This window comes from Polyergus mexicanus, unplaced genomic scaffold (genome assembly GCF_030449975.1).
Source record: "Polyergus mexicanus isolate NDT 795.1 unplaced genomic scaffold, iyPolMexi1.0 SCAF_21, whole genome shotgun sequence".
In the NCBI taxonomy this organism is placed as follows: domain Eukaryota; kingdom Metazoa; phylum Arthropoda; class Insecta; order Hymenoptera; family Formicidae; genus Polyergus; species Polyergus mexicanus.
The window spans coordinates 2114884-2134716 of NW_027223341.1; the positions used below are offsets into that span (position 1 = coordinate 2114884).

At 42.9% G+C, this 19833-nt stretch overlaps 3 protein-coding genes and 1 pseudogene across 3 annotated transcripts; 1 reads left to right on the forward strand and 3 right to left on the reverse strand.

Annotated features, from left to right (window-relative positions):
• Positions 1-9632: 9632 nt before the first annotated feature.
• On the reverse strand, positions 9633-10658 carry LOC138942147 (stromelysin-2-like). Its single transcript, XM_070312200.1, has one exon. It carries the CDS (start codon positions 10656-10658, stop codon positions 9633-9635), a length of 1026 nt encoding a protein of 341 aa, XP_070168301.1.
• Positions 10659-13826: 3168 nt separating this feature from the next.
• On the reverse strand, positions 13827-14423 carry LOC138942148 (uncharacterized). Its single transcript, XM_070312201.1, has one exon. The coding sequence runs from the start codon at positions 14421-14423 to the stop codon at positions 13827-13829; it is 597 nt and encodes a 198-aa protein (XP_070168302.1).
• A 48-nt stretch (positions 14424-14471) lies between these two features.
• Positions 14472-15044, reverse strand: LOC138942149 (uncharacterized). Its single transcript, XM_070312202.1, has one exon. It carries the CDS (start codon positions 15042-15044, stop codon positions 14472-14474), a length of 573 nt encoding a protein of 190 aa, XP_070168303.1.
• Positions 15045-17536: 2492 nt separating this feature from the next.
• Positions 17537-19809, forward strand: LOC138942150 (uncharacterized; annotated as a pseudogene).
• Positions 19810-19833: the final 24 nt, after the last annotated feature.

The following is a 19833-nucleotide window of genomic DNA, read 5'->3' on the forward strand; positions in this document are numbered from 1 at the left end:
GAAAGTGAGAAAAAAAATCGTAGTTGCCTCTCTCCTGTGAGTAACTACACATACAGACATCGTGTCTGTAGTATACATGCTTTTTGTACACACACATGACTAATGTAACCTTATTTTTCTCATTGGGCAAAACCGGTAAGCCGTGCATGCGCGCTTTTGAGCAGTTACTCACACGAAAGAGGCAACTATGATTTTCTTTCTCATTTCCTTCCGACATGTTTTTGTATCGGGAAACAAAGGCATTCCCATACAAAGCATGCTATCTCTGTCTAATATTTGACGATTCCCATTCTTTAATACTCGATCTAGATATACTATGTCTATGACAGCAACCTGCTTCCACCGGTTATATCCCAGGGGCTCGATTCTTGAATTCATTCGTAAGAGAAACGTATGCGCACATTCTGCTCTTACAGAAAAATTGCAAGTTGATTGGTTATTGCATGGCTTTTAGCCAATCAACTTGTAGATTCCTCATAAGAATGGAATTTGCGCATACGTTTCTCTTGCGAATGAATTCAAGAATCGGACCCCCCAGGAATGCCGGAGCTAGGACTGATCTAGTGGATTCTAGGGGAATGACGTTAGGCACGGAACTAATCTTTACTAGAGGGATTTTACTGAATGTTAATCATAGGGATATGAACATGCGCAAATAGGTAGAAGCAATTTTAAGAATCTTCAACGTTTTCGAACAGGGTCAATTAGTTGATCTATATCCAAATTACCGTCTAGGAAATTAGTAATAAGTCTAATGATTAAAGTCAAGATTTGTTCGCCCTCGCGACTTACTATGGCTTGAACTTCCTCATCAGTATATAAAGATTTCATTATCCGAAAATTAATTGAACATCTGCGTTGCTGATTAATTACGAATTTAAATATCTAGCATTCATCTTTTTTTCAGTGTTCTTTAGGCAATTGGTCTTTTAACTGAGAAATACGAAGGGGTTGTTTGATTTCCGTCATTACAAATTTCTTTAGAATGATTTATATTTTGATATCATGTAACTTTTACTTTAGAGCGGAAATGTGAAAAATATTAGCATTGAAATCAATAACAAAATTTTTCACTTTTTACTTCTCCGCCCTACGGGAAAAGTTATATGATCAATACCCTGATCTATATATCTGGATTGCTAATAGGCCTCCTGGCGATATACCCAATCATAGACATAGTATATTTAGATCGAGCGTTTGCCTTTATTTAAGGAGTGCAGGTAAAGATGCAGGTAGAAAAGGACATACTCTCTTTCGTGCTCCTTGCGTTCTCTCTCGCTCGCACATAGAATAGCGCTCTCTTTCATCAAGCTACGTGCGAGCGAGAGAGAACACAAAGGGTACGAAACAGAGTATGTTCTCTTCTACGTGCATCTTTACGCCAACTTCTTAAATAAAGACAAACGCTCGGTCTAGATATACTATGTCCATGACTATGTCTATGTACCTAATTGAAGATCCGTCATTTTACATGCCCGAGGTACGCGCATGCGTGGTGGTGCTCTAAATGATATCAATAAGTGCAGGTCATCGCTTAATAAAGTTTTTAACAGTTTTTTAAATTTTAACTTTTTTTTTAATTTTGTAACAGCTGCATACGAAAAGGAAGGTCCAACTATGTTAACATTCTCTATATTTGCAAATATTTTATTTATAAGATCCACAAAAAATGATTAAGAAATTGTAAATATTAAAAAATAATCCAAAATTCCTCGAATCATGACAAGTTGGTTATATTATCGCCAGAGAGAACTTGAGAGAGGCCACGCCGCCGTTTTTCTTGTAACGCTTTCTCTAGCCGGTACAGCGGCACTAACTGGATCATTTTAGAGCCGGCGGAATTATGCGGCTGGATTCACTTTTCGGTGCCATGGTGAAACGGTTGATTAGTGCATGTCAGTGCTAGATCCACAATTATGGATCTAGCATGGACATACATCAATCGGCCGTTTTAATAAAAAATACGAAAATATTATAGATTTATTAATATTTTTTGTTAGCTACGCGTGATTTTCTTTATTTTAATACGTATTATGAACGGTTTATTATCAAAATTATTATAATCATTTTATGCATATATCATCTATGTAAAATATTTGTATAATGTATATTATATATGTACAATATATGTTATTATATTGATATCTTTTTTTATAAGCATTAAAATTATTTTATGCGCATATGTAAAATATTATTCTTGCAAAGAAAAGAGAAATAAATAATAACTTTAGACTTTAGGAAACTAAATTTATATTTTAGAGTAAAACTTGTAAATTGTAAAAATTGTAGTGAATAAAACAATCCTTGTAAAACAAAATTAATTATTATGTATAGTTTTGTAATCTTTATAATGTTGAGTACGATAAATAAAATAAGTTTCTTTCTCTAATACAAAATAACATACACAAAAAAATATTTTTTTCTTTATCTATTACCCTTGAACAAAAGCATCTTGAGTAATTACAAATGATATTTTAAATCTAAAAACAAAGAGACTTTATAAAGTTTTATGCGAGAAAGTTATATGTTACATAAGTATACTGATAGCGTTGACATAAATTTTAACAATACGCAGTAATCCAAGAGAAAGTGTTCATCACTCTATCACTTTGGAAACTAGATTTTGAGTCCAAATTTTCTAAGATTTATTTTCTGTTTTTAAATATTTATTTGTATTTATTAATATTTATTTATTATTAAAAAAATAATGTATAATATATAAACGTATGATATATGTAAATGTACGATATATCCCATTTATGTCGCGTTTGATGCCATATTTTAATCGCATAAATCTTATCAAAGCATTACAATTATTTTCAAATTGATAAAATGCAAAATAAAAATTTTAGTTTTTATTGTATATGATGTTTATATATTATAAATAAGGAAAGATTCTCGCTGCTGGAAAGTCGTCGAAAGCGAGAGCGAGAACGAATGAAGAGCAAACGAGATGACTAACATTAAAGAGTTCCGAAGTCTCTCTCGCGAGGCTTCTTTTATCTCTAATCATTCATATACAGGATGTATCCTAAAATGTAGGAAGTATTGTGTGTAATGGGGGATTCAGGACACAAAAATAATTATTCGATGCGGAGGCTTTAGCCGATCACAGGATACATAATAGCGTCCGCGTCGATCACGTGTAATGCGTAATGTGATACATTCAGTCATTCGGCAGCCGGCAGCCGACAACGCTAGTACTGATATAACCTGCTTGTTGTCATCACGCAGTCCCCGCATCAAATAACGTGTTTCTTTCTTCGAGTTATTTTAATAATTAATTAGTAGTAATCAGTAGATTGTGATTAACCGTTATAATCGTTAATAAATTCAGTTTATCGATAAAGTGCGTGGATTAATTCGTAAAAGTTCGATAAGTGATACAATTTATGAGTGAAAAAAAGTTTGCTAGTTACTCGTTGTGTCATACGGAAATATTACTTATTGAGTTGTATGAGGGCAACGAATCTCTACATACAAGGTAAGAGTCGGTGAGTGAGAGAGAGAAAGAGAAAGAGAGAGAGAGAGAGAGAGAGAGAGCGTGTGTACGATCAGCTGTTTGCTACATGTGATGGATATAAAAGAGAAAGGCAGACAGAGAGAGAGGGAGGGAGAGAGAGAGAGAGAGAGAGAGAGAGAGAGAGAGAGAGAACGTGTGTACGATCAGCTGTTTGCTACATGTGATGGATATAAAAGAGAAAGGCAGACAGAGAGAGAGAGAGAGAGAGAGAGAGAGAGAGAGAGAGAGAGAGAGAGAGAGAGAGAGAGAGAGAGAGAGAGAGAGAGAGAGAGAGAGAGCGTGTGCGATCAGTTGTTTGTTATACGCGATGGGTCTGAGAGAGAGAGGGTGGGAGAGGGAGAGGGAGAGGAAGAGGGAGTGGGAGGGGAGGGAGGAGGAGGAAGGAGGGAGGGGATGTAATCCTCAATGTACTGAAATTAAGGACAATTTGATGGATACTTAATAGAGTATCGACCTGGTCGCTAAAACATTCAGCTTGGATGTCAAAGAAATTATAAGAAGGATTTAAACCAAAATAGAATTTTTGGGAATGACATAGCCTATGCAGGTGATTGAGTTCCAAAAAAGAGAGCTTCCATATTTGCATTTACTTGCAATGTTGAGTGATGAAAACAAACCCCAATTTCAAGAAATCATTGACATAATGGTATGGGCTGAAATTCCTGACGAAGAAAGATATCCAGAACTTATGGCGAATTCGATTGATGTGCACTCGCTCCGTTTCAGTGGCTAGTAACTTTTTGTTACCAGACGCACATGTTTGGAGCGCGTAGTTTAATACTGACCCGAGTGCGGTTATTTGCTCTGACCTGGGAGCGATTAGACACTGATCCCAACATAGTGCATTTAGTAACTTCTTTAGTGGTGCCCACGTGTGCAATATGCGACTTGTAGGGCCAATTTCACCAAGTCTGGTTAGATGAACCGACGGTTAAAATTAGCAGGGTTCCAACTGAAATGATATGAATGCTAACCGTTGGTTCATCTAACCGGACTTGGTGAAATTGGCCCTGTAATCAAGAGAGCAGAGAAAAACCTACAGTAATCAACATAAAAAAGTAAAACATTAATACATTTAAACGTGTTTTTGCGCATTCTATTCGTTTTCTGTTTGAATTACATCAGTTCTCTCTGTTTTTTTTACAGTTTTGACTATCAAGTTCTCTAATACTAAAAAAGAAAAAAATACACCCAAGTTTCTTTATACGTTAACCTCCGAGCTTGAACCATCCAGAAGGAAAGTAAAACATTACAAAGTATGTAAAACAGAAATAAAATAAACTATTAAAATATACATATATATATATATATATATATATATGTATATATATGTTACTATTTCATAACATTTTACTTACAGTAGTTTACAGTAGTTTATAAATTTTTTTAAGAATTGAATTTGTGCACACTATTAATATCTTCATTGCATATTGTGTAACATATATTTTTGTATAATTATAGCTTCAAGTATGTTATATTTTATACTTTATATGTTATTACAGATTTAAAAAAAAAAATGGATACATGTACAGAGAGTACCAGTACTAAAGAGAGAAAGCGAACTAAGTACTTGGTGTGAGAAAAGTACACGTTTATTATTAGATAAATATGAGCAATATTACATAAGCATATAATAAGAAATATATACATAATATATATATGTATATACCATAAAAGTAAAAATAATTGTGTATCACTATTTATAACATTGCGTCCACCATGTCCTTGTGCTGCATGAAAAATTTCGGAGTTTACGTACATATCATGTATTATCAAATGTATTTCGTTTTAAACGAAAATGTCGCTGAAACTAAATAAAAGAGAGATACTTTAAATATGAAATAATATAATAAATATTTAAACTATACATTGAAATTATGTGTGATAATACCTCTTTATCAGAATATTCAAATTTGCACTGAACTGCACTGTCGAAAATCTCAGTGCAATTCAGTGCCTTCTGCACTAGTGCAATGTATTTCAACCGAACGTACAAATAACACTGCACTGGGATAATGCAGTTCAGTCGAACACATTTTCACTAGCACATGTTTTTAGTGCACTATCAACCGAGTACACATAAAATTCTGAACCAGTACAGGGCAAGCCAATCGAATACTAAATATCGAAAGAGTGCGCACTCAGTGCGCACTAGTGCATCCAATCGAATTCACCAAAGTGCTGAGGCACATAATTCATGGACCATGTGGTGACCCCTCTCAGAGATATCCTTGCATTGAGGACGATGGAAAATGGTCAAAATGTTTTTCAAAAAAATTTTTAGATGAAATTAATATTAATGTGAATGGATATCCTATGTATCAACGAAGAAATAATGGGAAAAAATATCCTAGTAAGCAAAATGCGCGCAATATGCCAGCAGATTGGCAACAGATTTCCTCAGCTCTTGTTAGCAATTTGGCATCTGTTATGTCCGCATTAGGCTAATGATCTGCCAGCAGAGCCTACTCACAGAATCTGAGAGCAGATTGGCAGCAGAAACCGAGCAGGATCTGCTAACATGATTTGACGTCAGATTGATGGCATAAATCGAGCAGGATCTGCGCGCGCGCAAACTGACGGCAGATTGGTAGCAGAAACCGAGCAGAATCTGCAGCTTTTGGCCATCCATATAAAATGGTGCATTTAAATGAATTTAAAGGATCTCAAACCCAAATGACAAAATAATGCTGAATTTTGGTCACAAAATGATCAATTGAATGTCCTAAACTAGGTCTTATAAAACCCGAAAATGACGTAAAAGTTTGTAACGATGCACCCCCCATCGTTACCCGGCACGTAGCCAGCCGGAAGTCTGCCGCCCGGCGAACACCAGCCGGGCAGTGGCAGAGGCGCTTAGCGCCCTTTTTAATATCTCAAAACCGCGGTTGTGATAAACAACCATACGGCCGTTATACGGCCGCCGTTACGCCGAAGACCGAGCATCGCCGAGCGCTGCCGGAAGATCCCGAGCGTCACCCGCCGAAACTCCGCGTCGTTTCGCTCAGGGGAAGCGACGCGTTTACCGTAATTTACCCGCCGAAAACAACGCGTCGTTATCCCCACCCGGGGGCGAACGACGCAATTACCGATAGACGCTCGGGTATAAGAAGACAGCGTTTCGGCATCTCGGGACCAGAACGATTCCTGAATCCGCTCGAGCAGTACGCTCCGAGATACCAGAACCGATCCTGAAAATCGTAGCAACGACGGAACGTGAGGTTGACGAGTTCGCAGCCTCCGCCGAGCATTCTCGGCTTCCGTGCAGTCTCCGAACTCCTGACACAAATCCGACCGACTCAACGAGAGCGGAGTGTTCGCCGCTCTCCTCGACTACGGTCTATCATTCGACCGCTCCAGCTAGCCGGACCGTGGGTTTGCGAGTTCGCTGCCCCGTCGAGTTTTCTCGACTCCGCCACGCTATCTTCAATTCCGCGAACGGAAGCAGGGACGGAGAGTTCTCCGCCCGGTCGAGGGTACTCGATCTCCGCTCGCATTCCCCGACCACTGGGAACACGCGATTAATCCCGCGACCACATTAATACTAGCGAATTATAATTATCGCGCCGAAATACCTGCCGCCTAATATTTCATTTTCGCCGTCAAAATAAACACGGCCTTGCCGTATACGCGCCGACCGACCGCGCCCAATTTCTTGCGCGTCTCGCGCGCCGTCAAAATAAACACGGCCTTGCCGTACACGCGCCGACCGACCGCGCCCAATTTCTTGCGCGTTTCACGTACCGTCAAAATAAACACGGCTTTACGAATATTGTAAGCGGTTCGATATATCGAACATCACGCGCCGAATAATCTACGCGCATTATATCTAGCGCGTTACATCAGCCGCCGCGCGCTCACTATTGTAAAACGACCATTGCCGAAAGAGGCAAATAAAGACAATATCTAAATCTTTCGTGTGTCTCACCTTTTCACGAGCCCTGATCCCGACCGAGTTTATCCATGCACTCGCGAAAAGTGACCCCGTTACAAGTTGATATATTATATTCACAAGACAGTTGATATATTATATTCATTTTCTGATATTTGTATTAATAACATATTAATATATAATATTAATAACATATATTAATGTAATATACTATATAGAAAAATTTAAATAATTTATAAAATTAAAGTTTATATATGGAATTTAATTTTTATTTCATACCTAAGTAGATATAATAACTATTTTCATTTATTCGGACAATGTCTGTCCGAATAAATGAAAATCGGACATTTACTTGTCCGATTTTCCAAAAATTAATTTAATATCTAAATACCTCTGTATGGGAATCGAGTAGGTGAGATAGGCCGCCGCTAACTCACTTTTACAATGAGAGCGAGAGAGATGGATAGAGAGATAGAAAAGGATGGAGATATGAGTTAGAACAGTTTGTAGACGACCGAGGGGGAAAGTACGGACAGGAAGGAGAGGAGGGGGTATGTAGGACGAGACGGGAAGCGCGGCGAGGGAGGGTCGGGGGAGCGCGTGACGTCACGGGAGGGAGCGGGTAGGAATCGCTAAGATTGCCCGTGAGATGGCGCTCGGCTCGATCGGGGGTCGCGCTTACCGACTCGCCCTACGTACCTCCCCTCCTCTCCCCCTGTCTGCACGTCCCCCCTCGGTCGTCGACAAACTGTTCTAACTCATATCTCCATCCTTTTCTATCTCTCTATCCATCTCTCTCGCTCTCATGAAAGTGAGTTAGCGCCGGCCTATCTAGACGCCCAACAAAATCACTGAGATCGCCCGGGAGATGACGCTCGATTCGATCGAGGTCGCGGTTTCTCCCGGCGCGATTCGACCTTGACGCGACTCGTTCTTTAAGAAGGCGACGGCGATCTCTCGCGCCGTTTTTAGCGCGCGATCCGCTATCGCGATTCTTTAAGGACGCGCGTCGCTTCTAGCGCGCGATCCGCGAGCGGACGCCGGGTATTCGGCGTCGAGGGAGACGGCGAGAGGAACGGTTAGCGGCGATACGAGCACGCTTATCGCTCGAGCGAGATGGCGAATCGTTGAAAGGTCGTGGAATAAAGAGAGATCGTTTTTTCACACAAGAGGAAGAGCGTTTTTATTGTTTCCTTTTACAATATTTTTAATATATTAATAATGTGATAATACGAGTACGCGAATAAGCGTATCACGATTCTCCGAAGAGCAGAGCCTGCAGCTCGCAATCGACGATATCGTTGCGGTCGAAGTTCTCGTTATCGCGTATCATGGCGGGAATAAGCGCCGAATCGTGAGCGCCTGCCGCGATATCGAGAAAACGAATCAGCTTGTTATCCACATGCGCGGTTAAACCGCTTAAAGATGTAACGATGCGGTTAACGCAAAGTTCTAGATTTAATATAGTTAGAACGATGCTCTTCGATACAGCCAGACGAACCTTGGGTGTTTCGAGACGAAGTATTCGGAGATTGTTGAGTTTACCGAATCGCAGCGTTAACTGTTCGATATATATCGGCGCCGGAGAACGCGCCTCATCGCGCTCGTCGAAGCGAAAATATGATAGAAGCGTAGATCGTAGATCGAGCAGTTTCTTCCACATATTCAGCGTTAGCGACATCTCCTTGCCATGGCAATTTCCAAGGACGATCTCCACAAAAGAGGGTTGACTAACGTTAACGTTGACTTCGAGATGTTTGTACGCAGTTTTGGTCAATGGGTAGCGTCTTCCTAAGATTCTGAGCGGCCGCACAATCGAAACATCCGCGTCGCTCTAGGCGTTTGGTCGCGATCTTGTCTAAAAATGGATACGGGTGATAAGAGAAACGACGCTAGCGGATTATTAGTTCGCATAAACGTTTAATAGTCTTACCCATTGTCCTGTTTAGCTCTTTTAGCATATCCCGCGCTATCCTCGCGGTCTCGCTCGATTAGCTTCGATCGATTGTCAAATGAGTGCAGCTGTTGTGGTGGCCCACCCATTGTCGCGTACATTATCGCTCGTTTTTTTTCGTTCGTAGGCTTCGGCGTTCTCCGTCGACAATGAAGCGCTTAACTGATGGATGGTCTTTATATATTCGCGTAGAGATTGCTTCTTCCTCTTTCGCGCGCGTCCTCTCTTATATTCTATTTTTTTTTAATGACGGCAGAGTCGCTCTAGTCGTCCTCCTCGTCGATTCTCTCTCTCTCGGTCGCGTCGCTGAGACGATAAACGCGACTGAGGAGATCGCGCAATTGTCTTAGCAGCCCATCCGTAGGACACTCGATACCGAGCGCGTGTAGATCGAAAGGACCCGCCGACGTTACGATATTCGTAAATTCGTTAAAGGCGTAAAACTGACGTTTGGCGAAGAAATATAGATTGCCGTCGATATATCGAAAGGCTGACGTTATCGCGGGCGGTATTCCGGGAAATATATCTTTTAATGGAGCGTGTCTAATAACTATCATGTGGCACTCGTCGATCTCCGCTACCTTGTCGTCGTCGTAGGTCGCGTAGGTTCGTCCCGTGTGCGTGTTTATCGCAGCGTTAATCTTAACATTTCGAGGAAGTCCGATATCGTGGAGATATCTCGGCCAACCCGATTTTAGTTTAAGGCTGGGATATTCCGCGAGGTAGATCGAATCGTCCGCGAATAGCGCGAGATCGCCCGAGGGTCTTCGATACGCGGCGGATAGGCGCGTGAAATTCGCTGGGAGAAACACCGCGTAATCCGTGAACGTCATGGGCCTACCGTAGCGTTTCTCGATCACGTCGATTGACCACACATTACGGCGATTAGCTATATATAATCGGTGATTCATTATCAGCGCGGCGTCCACGCGCCGTAAAGCGCAAAGATCCGCGCGCGCGGGGTCGATTGGCGCGACGCTCGTCGTAGCGGGCGCCGTGGTAGTCGCGGGAGTCGCCGTTGGATAGTTTCCGTCGTCGTGAGACCCGTACAGATTCTGTATAGCCAGAATATCCTCTATGTTCAGCTTAACCGGAAATTGATTCTCGATATCAGGTATATACGGAAACATTATCGAGTCGTTGCGCATGCTGTGTTGTAAACCCAAAGCGTGGTCAATCTCGTGCGTCAGCGTTTGCAAAAAATGATGCGTGTTGGGAGGATTTTTATTTAGATACACGTGCCATGGTTCCGAATCGTCAACGTGTACCTCTGACGTGAAATCGGTCATTCCATAGGGAAAGAACGCGTGAGCTAGAGCTCCCCCGGGACCGTCGAAGGTCGCCGGGCAAATGCCTATATTCCTGCGATTCGCGTAAGTGTGCGCGCCCGTTCGATACAATATTAATATATCAGGTCGCAGCGGGTCGCGCGCGAAGGTTAGCGACGAATTCACCGCCCATAACGCGAACACCGCTTCGGTCGTTCGCGAGAGTTCCTCGCTAGCTACCTGAAAATTCCACGTGAGACGCGTTTTCGGCCATTTTCGCGCGATCGGGAATATCCGCGAGACCGCATCGCGATTTGCGTATAAGGTTAAGCGTAACTGCGTCTAACTCGCCGTTTCCTGATAATTGATAGTATTCCTGAAACAGCGACAAAGCGCGACGCAGAGATGTCGCGTTATCGGACGATAGCGATTCTCCGTCATCCTTTAGAAAACCGTACGCGCGCAGGAAACGGAGCGCTTCGGCCTTCTCTGAGTCAACGGGCGCGGCGGCCGTCGCGGCGACGAGAAGAACCGTCTTCACGTTAGTCATCGCGCGGAGCGGGGAAAGACGCGGGAAACTATCGAGAGACGCCGAGCGCGATTGATTTGCGCGTTTGGCGAGACGCTTATTTTTATCGTCGGCGAATTCGACGCGGGTGGGGGAGGGGGAAATGCGTCGACGATTCGTTCGAAAAAGAGTCGCGGTCCGCCTCGATTAGAGGGACGCGCTCTTTCGATGACGAGCGAATATCGGTCGAGCGTCCGGGACGCGCGTTATCTAACGGACGCTCGAGTTCCTCTCGTGGTTTTACTTTTTTATTATTTCTATTTTTATTATGCGTTTATCCTCTAAAAGAACACTCGACGAGCGATTAGAGAAACGTACCCTTTCCGGCGACGATAAACATTCATCGCGTATCTGGGATGCGCGTTATTTAGCGGGCGTTCAAATCCCTCTTATCGCATTATTCTTTGTTATATATTTTCCTCTATAATCTATTTTTATTACTTCTTTATCTCCGCTTGTACCGCGGCATCCGCGCGTCGATCCTTATAAACGCGAGATCGTTTCGAGAAGCGTCAAAGTATTCTCGCTCGCGAAATAGTAAAGTGACGAATCGACGAAGCGCGAAACGGTATAAGAGCAAAGTGGCGGGGTGCGAAATAACGAGAATTAAAATCGGTCGCGAACTGCTCGATATGGAACGAATCGAGCAGATAATTAACGCGGCCGATTATATTAACGTGAACGGCGATTTAATTGCAATAAAGGCTTACGTTTTGAGAGATCTCCCCTCGGATTTGCGCAAGGAGACGCGAGGCGTTATCGAAAACAGTCCGGATTTGTTCAGACTGAACTTCAGTTGGATGGAGACATCGATATCGCGCGTTCAATGTAAGTATTCGATCAAAATTTTTATAATACTTTTTATAATAAATTATAATTTTTAATAATCTTTTTATTTTTTTACTTTTTTACTTTAGACAACAGATAGAAGATTGTATAAGAACGGCGCGAGAATCGCTCTATGATTTATTAACGAAGACGAGGACTACGCTCGCGCAGGCGTAAAGCGTGCACAGCGCGTTGCGCGACGCTCGCCGACGCGACGTCGCGCTAGCCCCCGAGCAATTTGAGTTTCGCGATCGCGACTTCCCTGAATTAATCGACAGGCTTCACGAACGCGAAGATAGGCGATCGACGAGAAGCTCGAATCGCCGTTAATCGGCGAGGAGCCCGAATCGCAGCCGATGGAAAACGAGGCTGAACCGTCGATGGGCGACGAGGATGAATCGCCGGCGAGTGTACAATTGGAGGGTTACGAGCCCGAATCGCAGCCGTTCTTCGAGCTGTAACTTTACGCATTAATAAAATTTGATTTTTGTTTATATTTATATATTTCGTGTATCGCACGAGCGCATTTATAAAATGCGATTCTTTATGAATATATGCTATATATTAAACGAGAAGCGTCGATTCTTTTCGCTCTTCTTTCCTTCTTCGACATCCTCTCGTTCTCGCGCCATCCTTCTTTCGCGCCTTTCGTAGTAAGCGTTGGCGCTCTCTTATCGCGAAAGAATACGCGCTCGCGATAAAAATAGTATTCGTTTAATATGTAAAGATAAATTTATTTAAAAAAATATACGTTTAATATAAAGTACCAAAATAAAATAGATTTATTTTAATTTTATTATAATAATACTAGTCAGTTAGATAATCGAACACTTTTCTGACGGACATCTATAAAATAGAAGATGCGTAAGCTATTATCATGGGAAAGGATACGCGACCGCGATAAAAGAAAAACGCGGTTCGTTCGTATAGCGTGTATTTTGCGACAGTATGACGAATACATTTATTAAAGCTTAAAATAAATGATCAAATTTATAGGTTATATAATTGATAATAAATTCGATACATTATATAAAGCTTAAAATATAATTAAATTTATAGATTAAATAATTGACTCGATATGCTATATAATATATACTATATAATATATCATAATGCATAATATACAATAATTCGATATACTTTATAATACAAACGAGTAGATATAAAATAATATAATATAGAATCAATCGCACATATTACGCAAATGATCGCGTCGTTCGAACCACCAATCGTGCAATTTACAAGCGTTCTCTAACGCGCAATTCTTCGCGTGATATCCGCAACGAAAGGCCCGCGAAGCGTTTAGAGTTTCCAAACGTTCGATATTTTCGTAATCAGCGTCGATAGTCTCGACGGAGACGGCTACGTCGCGATCGTCGGCGACGCTTCCTAAGATCTCGATCAGCCATTTTTTCTTCTCATGACCTTTGACGTAGATTCTTATCGTTGAATCGGGGCTAGATTCTCGGCATACGACGTCCCGAACGAGTCTTTTCATCGACCCGTAATTCACGTGTCCGTCATTCCACTTTAATTGATGATGATTAGATGTCAACCAATACGCTCGCGATTTTTCCGCTCTCGTTAGCAGATCCCAAGACATCGGTGGGCGAAAGATGTGATGCGTCAATTCCGCGCCATTTCTTAACACGACTACTTCTTTCGCGACGAATTTCTCATTAACTACGAAACCTTGAAGATCGACGAAGATCGGTGCGTCCATCGTCGTTATTAGCGGTACTCGAAGTGCGCGCCTCTATTATTCTCTCTTCATATTTTGAATATCATCGCGCTTATACGATTCTGCGCACAACGTTGGTGAGCGGATTGTACTCCACCACTCGATCGTGAATGATAAGACAGTAACCTGTGGTATTAGAGGGAATGTTCTCCTTGCAATCGAACTCTATGCGAACGTCCACGGTGGCGCTTTTAATCGATTCGTTTTGTCGAGAACAGTCGATGACTACGAGCGGGCCGTAGAATAAAAATTTATTCAGATTTAAGAGCGCTTCGTTATTCTCGCATCCGTAGTACGTTCTTCGAAATTTCGAGTACATATCGTATAGCACTGCGACTTTGCGCTTATCGAAATCTAAATTCATATCATCGTAAGGATAAAAATCGGAATTAAGATACAGTTTGACATTAGTTAGTTTGCAATCGTCGAATAAAGAAGGCTCCTCGGATAGAACGTTCTTCTTTCCGGACTGTAGCGCGAAGATAACATATCGTGGTTTTTCGAGTTGCGTCGCCGCTTTGACAGCCCACGAATGTTTAGTCGTGCTCTGTAGAAGCGGAAACAGATCCCACGAGCGAAAAGCGACGCTCAGATATCGTCCGCTATCCAACGTGCGTAATAACCTTAATTTATTAATATCGTTTAACATTATATGAGGCATTCGCCACTGTATCTTTAATAAAACGATTTTAGGCTCTTACGTTTCGCGCGATATGATACAATTATTATCATTACGCGCTCGTATCAGAATAAGTTCGTGTCGCGCGTTGATCACAATACGCTTGTAATCCTCGCAAAAACCTAATAACACGCTGAGAAGTACGCAAAAGTTGAAATCGTTGATTGACGAATGAGTTGCCGCCGATAAGTCCCATCCGGCATTCTTTAATATCTTGCCTTTTTCAACTGACAGCGACACGTAATTCTTAATCGTGCTCGTTATCCCAACATTTCTGCTTCGATCGATTTTCACACCGTCGAGCTCGTAGCGAATCTCCTCGAATATAAACGCCGCGCAATTGTTCACTAGCCTCGTCACCGACGCGGTTTCCTCTTGCGCACTCGGCGACTCTTTAGACTCGAGTCTACCTTCTATGTAGAGAAAACTATCGCACGGTAATGTGTACAGATCTTGCTGTTGTATAGGAATTCGTATCTCGTCGCTATTCCCAAACGTAGTATTGGCGTAAGGATTGTATGTGTGAGTTTCGATCTTGACGATACGATCGTCGAAGATCGGCTCCCCGCCGATGTTTAGAATGTCGCACATTCCGTTTTTATGGAGAAACAGTTCTTGGTACGACGAAGCCCAAAGAGCGTAGGAAAGTCGCGTTAGAGGCGGTTAACCTTCCTCCCTCTCTCTTTCTTTTTTTCGCGTCTAGGGGCGACGCGATAGCGACGATGGGCGCATTTCTCGCATTCGATCCGTTCACTACGAGCATCGCGCGCCTTTCTATCGTCTTCGCCGCACGTGCAGACGAACCGTAATCTCTTCGCCGCGAAAATCGATTAGTTTTCCGTTCTGATCCACGACACGCACATTTATATCAGTAATAGTCCGCGCGATGATCGGGAGGTAAATGATCTGCGCTGGAATCTCCGATGATGATCCACAAGAGCAATTGAATTTTTCGATTGAGCTTTTAAACTCTGTGATCTGGAATGCCAGTTCATCGACTTAAAATAAAAGTGAGTGCTACAATTATCCTATTAAAGAATTTGAATACTAAGAAAGGACTCTGCAATGACACAAGATTCATTGTTACTGATCTAAAAACTAATCTCATTTATGCGGAGGTTTTGACTGATCCTGCTCGAGGGTAGATTATCTTCCTGCCAAGAATCAATTTCTTTTCAAATAACTTTGAACTTTCGTTCAGGTTTAAACGGAGACAGTTTTCTATTCGAGTGTCATTTGCTATAACAATCAATAAATCTCCGGGACAAACTTGAAAAAATTGGAATTTATCTACCACATCCCGTATTTGCTTATGAACAACTCTATGTAGCATTCTTTAGAGCAATTAAAAGGGGAAGTGTCAAAGTCAAGATTGATGAGTTCAACAATCAAGGACATCTTATTGAGGGAAATCCTAAATCGGTTACGACAAATGTCGTATACAGTAGTTATTATAGGCGGGTTCTAACTCAGGTCCTCTGAGGGGGGGTGAGGGGCGAGGGGAAACCGGCGCGGGGGAATGACGTCACGGGGAGGGTATGACGTCACGGGGGGGGGTATGACGTCAGGGGGTGGGTATGACGTCACGGGGGTGGGAATGATGTCATGGGGGTGAGAATGACGTCACGCGGGGGGGGGCCGCGGCGGAACGGTAGGCGCGGGGTCCGTGGAAAGGGGAAGATGGACCGCGGTGGAACGGTAGGCGCGGGGTCCGCGAGAGGGGGAGGGGGACCGCGGCGGAACGGTAGGCGCGGGGTCCGCGAGAGGGGGAGGGGACCGCGGCGGAACGGTAGGCGCGGGGTCCGCGGAGAGGGGGAGGGGACCGCGGCGGAACGGTAGGCGCGGGGGCCGCGGGGAAGAGGGAACGCGAAGGTACGATGCCGCAGCGCGGTGTATTACAAAGGGCGAGTGTCGATGTCCGGCTGCTCGAGAATTTATAAACATTATAAACAAATATCATCTCACACTGCACTATTGCACGTGCGGCATTGTTGAATTTCGTAGAAAGATGATAAGGCTAGCGCCGATGTCTGGCTGCTATAGTTTATTATAAACAAAATAGAACCATCGCAGTGGTCTCTTCATCTTTTTTTTCCAGGAAGAGCCGTTTATCGTATCGCTTGTCGGAATACGTTTCGCGATACCATAACGCGATAGATTAAAAATATATAATGAAGAACGAAGGGTGTCAAAAACTCAGTATGCGATTTGAAAGCTTACGGTCCGTATATCGACTGAAAGAGGTACAGCGGGTACTTGTAAATTTTTATGATTGAGATATACGACGTGATAAGTGGCCGGTCCTGCTCCAATTGCAGACTTCCGATGTATCAGATCTTTCCGTGCAATATGTGCCCAATTTGCACACAGTAAAAAAACATTGGCATAAAAAGTGTGAAAAATAATAATAATAAAAACATGGAAAACACCGAGCAAACCGAACGCGACCTGTTGGAGCTGTCGCGTCGAGTCGCTACCTTGGGCGAGTATTTCGCGTGGGCGCAGCGATGCGAGGAATTTATCAAACAGCTGGAAGAACACAGTCGTGTCAAGCGTCCGCGACTCTCGATCGGAGTTCGACAATCTTTGGTGGTTAGAATCGCGCGACTCGAGGGTGCGAGGACTCGATTAGAGAGACGGTTTATACACAGCGGTGGTGATTACAGTGGTGACAATACCGCGGAAAGACTCGTTTGGCGAGAGATCGATACCGCGTTCGAAAACTGTATACTGACCGGTGCGGTGATTAACGCAGATTATATCGAACCGCGACAATTTCTCGAGGACGCCAAAGACATCGTGCTCGAACACGTGCAAAAAGTTATGGAAAGACATAATAACGTGAAAGTGAACACTGTGTTCAACGGTGAATTCGTGTCGGGTGATAAGAGCGCAAATAAAAGTGTAAATACCAGAAACTATGAACTCTTTCGCACGTCCGATTTACACGAGTGGTACGAGCGACGCGTCGTCGAGCCCACGCTTGCCTCGCTCGAAGAATTTCAAGAACGCGATAGCGGGTGGGCTTTGTCGCGAATTCTCGATTTATATATATAATTGTAAATATAAATAAATATAATCCAATGCGCGCGGGGTGTCATATTAAATTACCGCGAGAAATAACAATGAAGAGAGCGGTAATAAACGTGCAATCCAAAGACAATGCGTGTTTCGCGTGGGCGGTGATCGCCGCTCTACATCCAGCTGAAAGAAACGCGGAACGGGAATCTTCATATCCACATTATACGACAGTGTTAAATCTCGAAGACATTGAGTTTCCGATGACATTGAGTCAAATTAAAAAATTTGAACTTTACAACAACATTTCGATAAATGTATACTGCATCGAGAAAGAAAACAACATTGTCCCGATACGTTTGAGCGAACAAAAGAAGGATAGACACGTCAACTTGCTGTACATGCAAGATTCGCAAGACGTCGGACATTTTGCGTGGATCAAGAATTTATCCCGCCTCGTGAGCTCATAATTGAGTTGTGGCAAACGAAGACAATATATCTGCGATCGGTACGTATATTTAATAAAAATGCAATATATATAAAATATACGAATGAAAAATTAATTATTTCTTTTTTTTACAGATGTTTACACTATTTTAGATCGGACGATAAGTTGCAGTCGCACATTGTAGATTGCCGAGAAATGAACGAGTGCGCTATCCGGTTACCGAGCGATAAAGACAAGTGGCTCGCGTTCAACAACTACAACAGAAAGGAGCGACTTCCCTTCGTCGTATACGCCGACTTGGAGTGCGTGCTGAGGAAGACCGACGGTGATCCCATGGCGTCTACGTACACGTTTCAGCATCATCAAGTATTTAGCGTAGCTTATTATGTACATTGTTCGTACGATGAATCGTTATCCGCGTATCATTCTCACCGTAGTACCAATTGCGTTTCGTGGTTCGTGGAAAAATTAAAAAATTTAGCGCAACGCGTAAAGATTATTTTAACCACGAATGTCCCCATGATAAATTTAACGCGAGATGAGCGGGAAAAGTTTCACAGCGCGACACACTGTCATATTTGCGAAAAACCGTTCGCGCAAGACGACACGCGTGTACGCGATCATTGCCATCTTACCGGGCGGTATCGAGGTCCCGCGCATTCAAACTGCAATTTAAATTATAAAGACTCTTTTTGCATTCCCATAGTATTTCACAATTTATCCGGTTACGATTCACATTTTATCATCGAGGAAATAGCTACCGCGTTCGAAGGCTCGATCAACGTACTACCGATAACGAAAGAAAAGTATATTTCATTCACGAAACACGTTAAAGATACCGCCGAAAAATCAGATTGGCGATGTAAGTTACGGTTCATCGATTCGTACAAATTTCTCAGTACTAGTCCCGAAAAATTGACATCGTTTCTAAATAACGATAAACTTCAAATTTTAAAATCGAAATTTCAAAATTTATCGATCGAAGAGATCAATTTATTGACGCGAAAAGGTGTCTTTCCATACGAATACATTGACTGTGTCGATAGGTTGCACGATACGTGTTTATCACCGCGCGAATCATTTTATAGTTCCTTGACCGGTGACACCGTATCCGAGAGCGACTACGCGCACGCCGAAAACGTTTGGAAGCGGTTCTCCGTTCGAACGCTAGGCGAATACAGCGACTTGTATTTAAAAACGGATGTCTTGTTATTGGCCGACGTTTTTGAAAATTTTCGCAACAAATGTATCGAGAGTTACGGGCTCGACCCCGCGTATTATTATACTCTTCCCGGATACACGTGGGATGCGATGCTAAAACATACGAATATTACGTTCGAATTACTTACCGATATCGATATGGTTATGTTTATCGAACGGGGAATACGCGGTGGCCTGAGCCAATGTTCCGGCAGATACGCGCGAGCCAATAACAAGTACATGCCGTCTTACGACCCATCGAAACCATCGTCGTACATGATGTATTTCGATGTAAACAACTTGTACGGTTGGGCAATGTGTCAACCGTTGCCCTATGCCGATTTTCGATGGGTCGATGACATCTCTGACTTTGACGTTAGCGCGATCGCTTCGGATTTAACCACAGATTATATTCTCGAGGTCGATCTGGAGTATCCGCAACATCTTCACGACGCGCACGTTGATCTACCGTTCTGTCCAACGCGCGATAAGCCGCCCGGCAAGCGGCAGGATAAGCTCCTCGCAACTTTATACGATAAGAAGCGTTACGTCATACACTATAACAACCTGCAGCAATGCACGCGTCACGGCCGATCGACCGACGTCTCTCGCATCGATGATGCGCATCAACAAATTTGGAATGTCCGAGCAGAGCAAAGACGCGACGAAGCCATTTCGTATCGTCGATAGTACTCTGCGTTGATACCACTGCTT